The 14,404-nt window shown below is 45.6% G+C and overlaps 1 protein-coding gene across 1 annotated transcript; it reads left to right on the top strand.

The window, feature by feature from the left end:
* Positions 1 to 9,154: 9,154 nt before the first annotated feature.
* ppp1r27a (protein phosphatase 1, regulatory subunit 27a) lies at positions 9,155 to 14,108 on the top strand. The gene is made up of 3 exons (XM_072241969.1): positions 9,155 to 9,431; positions 11,503 to 11,653; positions 12,915 to 14,108. Exons 1-3 carry the CDS (start codon positions 9,251 to 9,253, stop codon positions 13,036 to 13,038), a joined length of 456 nt encoding a protein of 151 aa, XP_072098070.1. The 5' UTR covers positions 9,155 to 9,250; the 3' UTR covers positions 13,039 to 14,108.
* Positions 14,109 to 14,404: the final 296 nt, after the last annotated feature.

Raw genomic sequence — 14,404 nt, 5'->3', positions numbered from 1 at the left:
TCACCTCACTATAGGAAGGATGTGGAATCATTGGAAAGGGTACAGAGGAGATTTACCAGGATGCTGCCTGGTTTAGAGAATGTGGATTATGATCAGAGATTAAAGGAGCTTTACTCTTTGGAGAGGAGGATGATGAGAGGAGACATGATAGAGGTGTACAAGATATTAAGAGGAATAGATAGAGTGGATAGCCAGTGCCTCTTCCCCAGGGCACCACTGCTCAATACAAGAGGACATGGCTTTCAGGTAAGGGGTGGGAAGTTTAGGGGGATATTAGAGGAAGTGTTTTTACTCAGTGGTTGGTGCGTGGAATGCACTGCCTGAGTCGATTCTGGAGGCAGAAACACCAGTGAAATTTAAGAGACTACTGGACAGGTATATGGAGGAATTTAAGGTGGGGGCTTATATGGGAGGCAGGGTTTGAGGGTCAGCACAACATTGTGGGCCGAAGGGCCTGTACTGTACTATTCTATGTCTATACTCCTAATTTACCTGTAATTTAGCACCTTTTAATTAATTCCCCTGACCGTCCTGTTAATTAGCTTTATACCATGTATACATTGAAGCAGTCATTTCTTATTTATGGAATGTGGGCGTTGCCAGCTAAACTAGCATTTATTACCCATCCCTAATTGCCCTTGGGAAGGTGGTGATGAGCTGCCTTCTCGAATCGCTGCTGTCCCTGAGATGTAGGTACACCTATAGTGCTCTTGGAGAGGGGATTCCATGATTTTGACCCAGCGACAAGGAATGGCGATGTGTTTCCAAGTCAGGGTGGTGAGTGACTTGGAGGGGATTTCCAAGTGGTGGTGTTCCCGTCCTTCCAGATGGTATTGGTCGGTAAATGGTACACTGCTGCAACTGCTCGTTTGCATCAATGACCAACAGTCTGAGGATGTCCTGGAGGTAGCCTGAAACTTGCCAAGCGTATCTGTTTAGAATGGGGGAGGAACCTGGAGCGGGGAAAACGTACCAATTCGTTGCAGACAGCCAAGGTACAAAACAGTCACTAAATTCTTAAATAGCACGACCTGAAGGTTGGCGGATTGTCAAAGTACGAGCCCCATTTCGTGATTGCTGTTACTGTAAAGCGTTATGCTAATCATTGTGTTGCCCTCGGTGCGGAAAATGGCTCATCCAGGCAAAGCAGTTGTGACCAGGCATAGCCACGAGTGTGGATGTGGCTGGGTACACCTACACCACAGGTAATCAACCATTGACTGGTTAATCTAGTAACCAGCATGTCTCTAGAGTGCAAGAGGAAATGAGTATCTGCAGATCCCCAGTGGTTAGGGATCACATGCAGTCTCCACACAGCAAAGGCTTTGAATTGGGCTAGGTGAGAGGAGTGAGGTAGCCACCTGCTTTACTGGGTTTTATTGGATCAACTACAGGTTTCCAGTTGCATTGCTGACTGTCCAGAATTTCCTGCTGCACCCTACTGAAATTGTCACCTCTCAACCCTCTACATTCAGTCTATTTTCGAACTATATGCCCACTGTTGTATTCAGCGAGAACCTTTAAATTTCATCTTGTCAGGTGGGACCCATCTACCATTTCCTCGAGTCAATCTCACAATTCACTGTTTTGTCAGCTGCAGACTGAGAATCGTATCTTGTACAGAGGTTTATATTAAAATTAATCTTCATAGTGAAACACAACATACTGTAGACGCAAGAAATTATTAACGTAAAATGCTGGAGGAACTCAGCAGGTCAGGCAGCAACCATGGAAAGGAAGTCGAAGTTTGGGGCCGCGACCCTTCATCGTGCCTGGAAAGGAAGAGAGTGGAAGCCAGAGGGACACCCCTCCCCCCCCGCGGTCCAATAACGCTACCACTCACTGCTGCAGTTGTCGACTGCATGGTCTTAAATCTCCTCAAAGTTCCTATTATACAGTAGCTTGCCAACTGCCTTTTCACAGTTCCATGTGCACCACATTCGCCTCAGTTCCTGCACCGTTTTTTTAAAAAAAAATCTGAAGTTAATGTAGTTTGCCTTCCACAATTGTACTTGGCTGAGGAAGAAACAATTGACCAAAAGTTGAAAGGCATTTTTCCCCACACACGAGGTGAGTATATGGAACGAGGCGCCAGAGGAGGTGCTCACCGACCAATGTGGCTGAGGCAGGTGCACTAGTATTTAAGTAGTTGGGTAGGTATAGGGAGCAGTGGCGCTTAATGTGATATGGGCTGAAAGTAGGAAATCAGGACTGGTTACTCTCACCGACCAAGGATGCATTCGATCTGGGCCAACTGTTACCCACTACCAGCCTTTCCTGTACTAGAATCAGGTTTATTATCACCAGCATGTGTCGTGAAATTTGTGAACTTAACAGCAGTACAATGCAATGCATGATAATATAGGACAAATAAATAGATTACAATAAGTGCATTGAGTAGATTAGAATAGTGTAAAGCAAATAACATATTTAAAAAGTGAGGTAGTGTTCATGGGTTCAATATCCATTTAGGAATCGGATGGCAGAAGGGAAGAAGCTGTTGTTAACTTGTGAATTAAACCACCTTCGAGATTCTGGCGGCATCCTTTTCCTTGGAGACTGGTGTCAAGAACATTTGATCTGTTGGTCTCCCAGAAGATGAGGCGACGTAGACAAAAGATGACGAAACTGGCATCCCAGGGGTGAATTAAGGAGAAATTTAAAACAAAACAAAACTTCTGTAAAATTCAGTGATGTAGTAAAAGTAAATTATTTGTCATCATTTGCCACGAGGGCAGTAGCCCGTGCAGTTGCCTTCAAAGTGTTAGGGATCATCATCTTTAGTTGACGCCACAGATTGACTTCTAGTCTTGGGATTCTGTTCCGTACTTCCGCGCTCAGACATGTAACTTGTTCCTGTTAACATTACGTCTTTACCTGCAGCCAGTTCCTCTGGCGTTTCTACCTCAATGAACATACCGCGAGGAAGGAACCCCGCTTCTCTTAACAGTTAACATCTACTGTACATCGATTTTTAAAAAAAAACATATTTGGTGCTGGCTGTTTTTCACTCATTTTTATTTTCCCTAGCACTATGAATACTGACTACAGCACAGAAACAGGCTCTTGTCCTGTTATTCTTATGTGGAATTATTATTCTGCCTAGTCCTACAAACCCGCACCTGAACCATAGCACCCCACATACCCCTCTCAAACTTAAATGTAGAGATCAAACCCACATCATCCACTTCGCCTGCAGCTCGTTCCAGTCTCCGAAGGAGGAGGTTCCCCTTAAACATTTCATTTTTCACCCTTAACCCATATTCCCTTGAGTTGTAATCTCACCCAGCCTGAGTGGGGGTGGGGGTGGGGGGGGGGTGAAGCCTGCTTATATTTAGCCTATCTATATCCCTTATAATTTTGTATAGCTCTGTCAAATCTCCCCTCATGCTCTTACACTCCAGGAAATAAAGTCCTGTTCAACCTTTCCTTATAACTCAAGACCAGGCAACATCCTTGTAAATTTTCTTTGTACTCTTCCGATTTTATTGATCTATTTCCTGTAGGCAGGTGACCAGAGCTGGGCCCATCCTGTCTCTTGTACTCTATTTTGGTCATTCGGGGAGTTGTCTCTCGAATTGTTCTATCCTTCTCCACGTCGGATTCTGTAACATCCCGTCTATTGTCTTTACCGAAACTGACAGCGGATACTTACTCCGCTGGAGCACGGCGCGTCAGTTGATTATTCTCATGAAGGACAAAATGAGCTGTTAGAATCGCCAGAATGACTTTGCAACGAAAAGTGATGTTAATTTCGAAAACAACAGGAATTCTGCAGATGCTGGAAATTCAAGCAACACACATCAAAGTTGCTGGTGAACGCAGCAGGCCAGGCAGCATCTGTAGGAAGAGGTGCAGTCATTTCGAACTAAGCGTTGTGAAACGGCTGTTCCCAATTGCTACATCCAGGTTGCCCTCCCACACGCTGCAAATCTGTCCAGATTCCGCAGATGCTGTCAACGTGCTAGTGTGTGTGAGGCCCATCACCACCCTCTGCGCTCCGCTTTGATTCTTCGCTGCAACCGGGTGATGTAAGTTCCCGCCACTCTCGCGTGTCCTTCAGAACAAGTGGGCTCCGCCAGCAGGGAACACACACATTGCTTAAAGTCAACCTTGTGTGTAACCGGAAACATTTAATCAGGATTCTTCAGAGTTTAGACCTCAGTCCACCCCCACCCCACTTTCCTATCCTGGCTTCTTCCCTCTTCCCTTCCAGTTCTGAGAAAGGATCCCGGCCCGAAAACCCAACTGTTTGTTCACCTGCATAGATGGTCCTCCAGTACTTGGCATTGCTGATCAAAACTTCCAGCCTCTGCAAAGTCTCTTGGGTTAACGTTTCCTCAGTCAATGGCAGTAAGATGACAAATTACAGAAGGTGACACGGCGCAAACCAAATCGCCCGAATCGATTTTCATTAAAACAACACACATCAAAGTATCTGGTGAACGCAGCAGGCCAAGCAGCATCTGTAGGAAGAGGTGCAGTCGACGTTTCAGACTGTTAGTCCTGATGAAGGGTCTCGGCCTGAAACGTCGACTGCACCTCTTCCTACAGATGCTGCTTGGCCTGCTGCGTTCACCAGCAACTTTGATGTGTGTTGCTTGAATTTCCAGCATCTGCAGAATTCCTGTTGTTTGCCATTTTCATTAATGCTGGTTTTACTTGCGTCGGAGTCTGCGAAGATTCGAAGAGACATCTGAAACGTTGATAAACTTCTATGGATGTGTGCTGACAGGCTGCATCACAGCCTGGTATGGAAACACCAATGCCCCTGGATGGAAAACCCTACAAAAAGTAGTTGGTACAGCCCAGTCGATGATGGGTAAAACTAACTCTCCCCCCCCCCCACTATGGAGCATATCTACATGGAGTGTTGACGCAGGAAAGCAGCATCCATCATCAGGGACGCCCACCACCCAGGCCACGCTCTCTTCTCGCTGCTGCCATCAAGAAGGTGGTACAGAAGTCTCAGGACTCACACCACCAGGTTCAGGAACAGCTATTACGCCTCAAACATCAGACGTTTGAACCAAAGAGGATAACTCCACTCACCTTCACTTGCCCCATCACCCAGGCGTTCCCACAACCTATGGACTCACTTTCAGCGGTTCTTCATCTCATGTTTATCATTTATTTATGTATTATTCCCTTCTTTTTTCTATTTTTTTGGAACACCGGTTGAACGCCCAAGTCAGTGCGGTCTTTCGCTGATTCTATTATGATTATTATTCTGTTGCGGATGTATTGAGTATGCCCACAAGAAAATGAATCTCAGGGTTGCATGTGGTGATAATAAATTTACTTTGAACTTTGACTCCGGATCATTCGGTTAACTCCTTACCTTCCGCAATTATTAGCTCACCCGTCTGCTGGATCCCCAGTCTAGTAACTGAAGACCCACACCACAGGAATAACAGAACGTGTCTGAGTGCTGGAGAAGATAGGGGTGTGTCATCCTCGGATTCATCCAGTTCAGTGCGCGGTTCATGGAAACGCAGGCCACCCTCAGGAAGGAGGAGCAACACCTTGCATTCCGTTTGGGCAGCCTCCAACCTGGATATCGATTTCTCTTTCCGTTTAAAAAATCTCTCCCACGCCTCTCCTCTTCTATTCCCCACTCTGGTGTCTTACCTCTGCTCACCCGCCTATCACCTCCCCTGGATTCCCTCCTCTCCAATCAGAGTCTCCAGCCCTTTACCTTTCCTGACCACTTCACCGATCATCTCTCTTTCCAGTCTTGATGAAAGGCCTCGCCCAAAACGTCGACTGTTTATCGATTTCTATTGGTGCTGCCTGACCTGCTGAGTTACTCCAGCGTTTTGTGTGTGTTATCCTGGTAAATCTCCTCCGCACCCCCTCTGAAGTTTTCACATCCTTCCGATGATGAGGCCTATGCTGGAATGCTATGAAGGGGCAACTAAAATTTATGATAACATAAGAGCAGTCGATATCGTTTACTTGGACTTTCAGAAGGCTTTTGACAAGGTGTCCCATGTGTGGTTAATAATCAAATTACAGGAAGTAAGGGTTCAGACTGCGGTGTGCGAATGGCTCAAAATCAGAAAACGACGAGGTACGGTGAGAGGATAATTTTCACACCTAGAAGATGTTAAAAGTCGGGTTTCGCAGGGATCGATTGTGGGTCCGCTGCTGTTTTTAATTTACATTAATGATTTGGATAAGCACATAACAAATAAACTAGTAAAGTTTGCTGAAGACACAAGATTAGTGGGACGGGCTGATTGATTAGTAGGACAGCTGAATCAATTCCGTTAGATCTAAACAAAATCCAAATATGGGCAGATGAATTTCAATGTAAATAAATGTAAAGTATTACATATAGGAAGTAGAAGTGTTAGCTATAAATCTACAGTGGGGGGTATTGAGTTGGAAAGTGCACTGTGTGAGAAGGATTTGGGCGTCCAGGTAGACTCATCGCTATCAACATCTAGACAACGCACAGAGCGATCAGGAAGGCTAACAGATTGTTGGGCTATATCATACGCTGAGAGGAGTTCAAGTCAGGAGACGTTCTCTCTCAGCTGTATAATGCGCTTGTGAGCCCACACCTTGAGTGCTGTGTACAATTTTGTTCTCCATTTTGTGTGAGGAATGTCAAGGCGCTGGAGGGGGTCCCGAGAAGGGCGACCAGACTCATTCCAGGTCTGCAGAGTATGAGCTATGAAGAAAGATTGAAATAATTAATCTTTTTCGTCTAAGTAGACGTACAATGAGAGGAGACATGATAGAAGTGTTCAACATCCTTAAGGGTAGAATTGGATGACAGGTGCTACTTGAAAATTAATCCATCGTCAAGGACACGGGGTCACAGGTGGAGACTGGTTAAGGGAAGATTTCAGACCAACATCAGGAAGCATTTCTTCACACAGTGAGTTATGGACACCTAGCTGTGTAGTTGAGACTAGTACCTTAGAGACTTTCAAATCTAAACTCAATAGTTATTTCAACGCACTATGCGAACAGGAATTTGGCAAGCTTTGTGGCCTGTTGTCAAAAACTTTCTGATGTTCTAACTGGAGTTGGCGTTTATAGAGCTGCAATGTAACATCGCGGTTCTTGAGCTCAATGCTTCGACTAATGAAGGCCGACCTATCCTACGCCTTCTTAACCTCCCTATCAACTTGAGAGAGCTTGTTTCCTTGCTTGTCCAACTGCGCTGAAGACTTTCCACAGATATTGGTGATTACAGTACAAAGGCACGCGAAGGGTCGGCATTCTGGGAAGAGAAACAACTTTCTTCAACGCACTTTTTTTTTGTTTTATTGTATTCTATCGCTTTGACTTTTGTACTTCCGAGGGCGGTTACAGTGTGGATGCGAGAACTCGGTCGAAAGGCGAGTCGTCCATACCGAGATGTGAAATTCTGTTTCGGAGGCGGGCGGCAGGGTTAAACATCTCTTGTTAGCCATTGCGTACGTGTGTCAAACAACTCAAATCCATTGCAAGTTCACACATGGAAATAGAGAGCCTCATGTACGAATGAAACGTGCACGGAGGTTTGTACCGTAACCTTTGGATGGTCAGGGAAACGCTTGTCTGGATCTCTTGGTCAATCAGTCTGGCCTTTCGTACCTTCTCCCGTGACACTTAAACGGGACAAACAACCCAAAACAGGTCACTTGGTCCCTGCTGTGGTGTTTATGTCTCATCTTAATAAAGACTAAGGAGAGATTGCCTTTATTTGTCACGTGTACATCACAACATCGTTACATACGATGAAATGCATCGGGGATGTGCTGGGGACAGACAACACGCTTCGCCACGCTTCCGGCGCCACAATTTACTCACCCTAACCCGCACGTCTTTGGAATGTAGGAGGAAACCAAAGCATCTGGACGAAACCCACAGGGTCAAGGGGAAGAAGGTACAAACTCTTCACAGACGGCGGCAGGAATTGAACTCGATCTTACAGTAACCGCTACACACCCGTGCCGTGCCTTGATCTTACAGCGACACCCTGCTCCGCCTTTTGACCAGCGGGTTCCACCACAGTTGTACGTCCGCTGGGTAAAACAGGTTCATCGTTCCCTTGTGGATTTACGGATTGTGCTCTGCAACACGTGAGGCAAAAGGCAACACGCTGAATTGTAAACAGGGACTGTTGCAACACCGTGAAACCTGACTGGGGCTCTGTGACATAAGGTCATCCCTGAGGTCTCAGTTGCGGTAATCTAATGACGCTGCATATCGGTTAGCTCAAAGTCACTCAGGAAGGCTTAGTAGCGCGGCCAAAGCCCCTGGAAGTAGCGGGGCCTAATATTGGAGAAACACGAGACTGCAGGTGCGGGGACTTGCAGCAAGAAATAATTTGCGGAAGGGGCTCAGCGGGTCAAGCAGCATCCGTGGAGGAAAAGGAATTCTCGACGTTTCGAGTGGAAATCCTGCATCAGGATCTTTTCCACCCACAGACGCTGCTCGATCCGCTGAGTTCCTCCGGCAGATTATTTGCTGCTGATGGCTAATATTCTTGCCATGACTTGTTTTGGCCTTCCATAAGACCATGAGATATAGGAGCAGAACGAGCCCATTCAGCCCATCGAGTCTGCTCCCCCATTCCATCATGGCTGATTTATTATCCCTCTCAACCCCATTCTTCTGTCTTCTCCCCATAATCTTTGACGCCCTTCCTAATCAAGAACCTATTAACCTCCACTTTAAATATACCCAAATGACTTGGCCTCCACAGCCGTCTGTGGCAATTCATTTCACAGAAATTCGTCCTAATCTCTGTTCTAAAGGGACGCCTTGTATTCTGAGACCGTGCCCTCTGGTCTTGGACTCCCCCATTATATGAAACATCCTCTCCACGTCCATTCTAATCAAAGAGGGGGTCAAATAAATGAGACCCCCTTCCCCAAACCTCCCCGCTCTTCTTATCCTACCCCCGCCACTTTCTGACCCTGCCCTGATCAATCAGGACAAGAGATGACGCCGGCTTCCTCTCCGGCTAGTTTGTGCCAGCGTAAACCGGCTACATAAATGCAACTCGTGTCTCTTTTATCATACCCTTTAATGGGTCACTCGCTATTAAACCCTTCCCCCACTCCTCCACCGCCGAAGGGTGGGGGTGTGGAGAGAGGTGGGGCACACGGTCGGTGAGACAAGGTTCCCATAAATAGAGCGGACAGCGGTATATAGGCAAGTGCGCAAGAGCGAACGGGAGTTCTCACCGCCGATCCGAGTGCGAGGAGTTATCTACAGTTATCCCCTTTCGTCCAAACCGCTTACCATGAAGTATTATTCGACCCGGGCCAGGTACGCGGTGGCTCCCGCCAGCCTGAAGTCCACCCGCGCCGTCCGCTTCCCGAACGATATAGTATTTCAGGATCACATTCGGCAAGGCGATCTGGAACAGGTCGGGCGCTTCATTAGAGCGGGCAAAGTGAAGCTGGACTCTCTCTACCCGTCTGGTGAGTTTCTGATCCGAGAGTTTTGTTGGGGGGCGGGGTTGGTCACTCGTTGCCCCCTCGGGGGTGGTAGAGATGCCTTCGGTGCTGGAAAAGGCGCCCGGTTCTGGTGTCATGGGAGTTATTTCCCTAAGGGGCACCTCCTCGTCTTGTGTTGCGGAGGAGATGAGAAACCTTTGCCCTTGTGTGTAAAGGGAAGCGGGGCATAGTAATCCCAGACAATTCTGGAGGGCGTGTTTTAAGGTGAGAAGGCCAAGGTATGGAGCAGGTTTTAGAACATAGACCAGTACAGGCCCTTCGGCACAAATGTCTGTACCGACCATGATGCCATTTTAAACTAATCCATCTGCCCGCACGTGGTCCATATCCCTCCAATCCCTGTCTGTTCGCGTGTCTGTCTAAATGCCCCTTGAACGATGTGTCCCTATGTGATTTCATCAGCTCCCCCGGCAGCGCTCTCCGCGCACCTACCACACTTCGCAAAATAAAAATAGCTCTTCCCGCACAGCTCCTTTAAACCCCCGCCCCCTTACCTCAAAGCTGTGTGGAAGTGATTGCTATTTCCACGTGGGAAAAAGTTTCTGACTATCTTTAAAGTTCAAAGTCAATTTATTATGAATGTATGTGGCATATGTTACCATATGCTACCTTGAAATTCATTTTCTCGCAGACATTAACGGGGGAAAAGAGACAAAATGCGAAACACTATACACAAACGGACAAAGTCGTACAAACAACCAATGTACAAGAGGACAAACTACAAATAAAAATAATACCGAGAACGCGAGTTGTAAATAGTCCTTGAAAATTAATCAATCTAATTGGCTGGTTTCCCAACCAATCAGAAGGCAGAGTGTGGTAGTAGATGGAGCGTATTCTGCCCGACCAGTGGTGTTCTGCAGGGACTTGTGCTGGGATCCCAGCTCCTTGCGATTTTTATAAACGACGGACGAGAAAGTGCAAGGGAGGGTTAGTAAGTTTGCAGATGACCTGAAGGCTGGTGGTGTTGTGGATAGTGTGAAGGTTGTTGGAGGTTAGAACGGGTCATTGACAGGATGCGGAGCTGAGCTGAGAATTGGAATTCAATCTAGAGAAGTGTGTGAAGTAATTCACTTTGGAAGGTAAAACTTGAAGATAATACACAGGGTTAATAGCAGGATTCTTAGTAGTGTGGAGGAACAGAGGGAACAGAGGGCACTGCTCCTTCTAAGCCGCGCGGGTGCGCAGCCGCACAGTAGCCGGAATGCTCCCGCGCACATAGCCTTTGTTGCCGCGCAGCTGGGATTTTCTCTTAAATGATGTGCTGCGCAGCTTTCAGGCCGAGTTAAAAAAAAATCCTGCTCAGGGCTATTGTTGGTCAGTTCAGCTGTGAAAAAAAAAATCTATGGAACACTGGATCTTGGCGTCCACGTCCAGATATCTATGCCTCAATGTTGCCGCGCAAGTTGATAGGGCGGTTAAGAAGGCGTGTGGTGTATCGGTCTTCCTCAGTCGGGACACTGAGTTCGAAAGCTGTGAGGTAATGTTGCAGCTCTATAAAACTCTGGTTAGACCACACTTGGAACATGGTGTTCAGTTCTGGTCGCCTCATTATAGGAAAGATGTGGAAACTTAAGAGAAGATGCAGATTATCGAATATGCCTTATGAGGAAAGGTTAAGTGAGCTCGGGTTTTTCTCTTTCAAGGGAGAGGGTGAGAAGTGACTGAACGGAAGTGTTCAAGATAAGAGGTATACATTGAGTGGACAGCCACAGATTTTTTCCCCAGAGCGGAAATAGCTAACACAAGGGGGCATAAGTTAAGGTGTTTGGAGGACCGTGTAGTGGTTCAGAGGTAGGGTTTTCTTCTGCACTAAGAGTGGTGTGAGGAATGTGCTGCCAAGGTTGGTGGCAGAGGCAGAAACATTAGGGAAATTTGAGAGACTATTATACAGGCACCTGGATGATAGAAAAACGGAGGGCAATGTAGGAGGGAAGGGTTAGAAGGGCCTTGGAGTAGGTTAAAAGATCTGCACGAGATTGTGGGCTGAATGCCCTGCACTGTGAAATGATGTTCTATGTGTTCTTAATTTCAGGAATGGCAGCTCTCCATGAGGCGGTCCTCACGGGCAACCTGGACTGCGTGAAGCTGCTCCTCAAGTATGGAGCTGATGTTCTACAGAGGGACGAGGACGGCTGGACAGCCCTCCACATAGCCTGCAGTGATGGGCACACAGAGATTGCAAAGTAAGGAGCAACTTCACCCTAACACTGACAACTGAAAGTCGACATTCGAAACGTTTTTTAAGAAATCATCTGTCAGGGTATGGCAGTCCATTAGTGGTTCCTCCTCATCCACCCTTTGGGCAGCACAGTGGCGTAGTGGTTAGCATAATACTATTACAGCACTGACGACCTGGTTTCAATTTCTGCCACTGTCTGTCTGTGAGGAGTTTATGCATTCTCCCCGTATGAGCTTCCCCTGGGTGCTCCAGTTCCCTAACATTCAGACCATGTCATCTTCTTGGACCTGCTATCAGGCACAAGGTCCAGAAGCCTTAAGTTCCACATCACCTGGTTCAAGAACATCTACTTTCTCTCAACCATTTGGTTCTTGAGCCAGCCAGTACAACCCCAATCATCGCATCAGTATAATACCATCACCACTTTGTACTACAATGGACTATTTTTTTTCTCTTCTAATTGTATTCTTCTTTGTAAAACTTCTGTTTAATGTGTTTTTCTTGTAAAAAATTGCACTTAATTTATGTTTTCCTGATGATTGTTGTGTCCCTAATATTATATCATCACGATGCTACAGCAAGAAAGATTTTTATTACACCTGTGTAGTTGAAAGTTCAAAGTAAATTTATTATCAAAATGCATATTTGTTATCATACACAACCCTGAGATTCACTTACTTTCAGGCATTCACAGTAGAAGAAAGACATACAATAGGATCAGTGAAAACTACACCCAAACTAAGACTGACAAACAATCAATGTGCAAAAGAAGACAAGCTGAATAAATACAAAATATATAATAATAATTTAGAAAGAACTAATACCGAGAATATGAGCCTTGAAAGTGAGTCCATAGGTTGTGTTCAGTGATCATTTCAGTGTTGTGGCGAGTGAAGTTATCCACTCTGATTCAGGAGCTTGATGCTTGAGGGGTAATAACTGCTCCTGAATCCGGTAGTGTGGGACCTAACTCCTTCATGACAGCCCCAGTGAGAAGAGAGCATGGCCTGGGTGGTGGGGTCCTTGACAATCCTTGACGTGGGGTTCTTGCAGCAGCGCTCTTTGTAGATGTGTTCAGTGGTCGGGAGGTGTTCTCCTGTGACAGACTGGCCACTTTATGTAGGCTTTATGTGTACACATGTGCATGTGATAGTAAACTTAACTTTGTTTTGAAGCCCTGGTTATACCTGCACAGAAGCAGAAATGATTGTTTCCACTTTAATTGTTCTTGTAGCAGTGTTTTACTTTGCCTTTCACCCTTCCAGGTACCTACTGTCCCAGGGAGCTCAAGCGGATTCAGTGAATGATGATGGGGAGCTGCCCGTAGACCTGATCGACCCAGAAGATGTCGAGCTGCAGTTGCTTTTCGGGCCCCGAGGGGCTGTTTGAAGAGATGCCTGAAATTGTGCAATGCGATTCCTTGGAATCCTCAGCAGTGATTTGTGGATGGTGTACTCTAAGCAGCATACTGTGAAGAGCAAGGGAAGGAGGAGGTCTTCGACAAGGACCCACGCCACTCCCCCGAGTATATTCCCTTTACTTCTTCGTTTCACCAGCGTTGTTGTTTCATTAATTTTATTTTAGCAAGAAGTTTAACGAATGTTTCTATTGCAAGGATTACTGATCAAAATTTCCGACTTCCTGCAATGGACTGACCACTGTGGAGCTCATGGCCATTAACCAGTCTTACATGCACCGGAGTCTTAACTTGTGGCAGTTCTGTTGTAACTTGTATTACTTAAATAACCTCACTTATTCCAGTGTGAAGCTTTAATCTTTTTGGTGACTTGTGTTTACTGAATTTTAAACTCAGTTTACCAAGTATATTTGCAGTTCTCTCTGAAATCTCCACACTTCCTGTTTCTTCAACACTCTCCTCAAACCCTTCCTCCTTATCCATACATTTGACCCCAAAAATCTTTCACTGCACTGTTCCCTCTAAGCTGTGTGGGTCCGTGGCCGCACAGTAACTCAAATGCTCCTGCACACATAGCCTTTGTTGCTGGAATTTTCTTTTATATAATGTTAATATAATTTTGAAATCTATGTTAATCTAATTGTGAAATACCCTGTAATTAATTATGTGTTAATGAATATAATCCACAAATTTTCTAAATGACAAATGTACTACATTTAACCTATTTACATTGTCAGTGTTTCAAGTTACAATATTTACAAATTGTAACAATAAACACAGAATGGAAGTTGGCAGCTCATTGTTAATGAACTGCTGGCCGCTGTATGCCAATGCAGTTTTCCCACTCAGAGCAATGGTTGGTCCATGCAGCTGTCAAAAAATAATAATAGGTTGCTTCACTGTCAACCTCTGTTTGATTATTCTTTTGTAATGCAGCTTGGAGTATTTTACCAGAAGTTGAAGTTGTTATGAATACTGTTACATGTACAGGACCATGCTTTGTATATTTATAAATGAATAAAGTTATACATTTTGTTACAAAGCATTGTGAAAGTTGACTTATTTAGTTGGCTGTGCATGGTTTCTAAGTGGTTCCCATCAAGCCCACATTGCTGTGAATAACTGGGACTGATTATACGTCCAAAATCTCTATATGATTATCCTCCACTCACTGCATTTTGCTGACAAAACCGCTCTACTTTTATCAGGAGAAGTAGCTGTAGTTCCTGCCATTAGTTCTGTTGCCTCAGTGTTTTAAGCAAAGTCTGATCTCTGATTAAAAGCAGTTAGAGTAATGCTTTGCAGCGCTAGTGACCTGGGTTCAATTCCCGTTGCTGT

This window comes from Mobula birostris, chromosome 24, assembly GCF_030028105.1.
Source record: "Mobula birostris isolate sMobBir1 chromosome 24, sMobBir1.hap1, whole genome shotgun sequence".
Taxonomy (NCBI): domain Eukaryota; kingdom Metazoa; phylum Chordata; class Chondrichthyes; order Myliobatiformes; family Myliobatidae; genus Mobula; species Mobula birostris.
Note: the sequence above shows the minus strand (reverse complement) of the source record. Positions and strands in the feature narration are given on the sequence as shown.

Excerpts from the sequence above, each read along its gene's own strand:
- ppp1r27a (XM_072241969.1), top strand. The coding sequence starts at position 9,251 with ATGAAGTATTATTCGACCCGGGCCAGGTACGCGGTGGCTCCCGCCAGC. Across the intron at positions 9,432-11,502 it reads GGACTCTCTCTACCCGTCTG|GAATGGCAGCTCTCCATGAG; the intron begins GTGAGTTTCTGA and ends TCTTAATTTCAG. Across the intron at positions 11,654-12,914 it reads GGGCACACAGAGATTGCAAA|GTACCTACTGTCCCAGGGAG; the intron begins GTAAGGAGCAAC and ends TCACCCTTCCAG.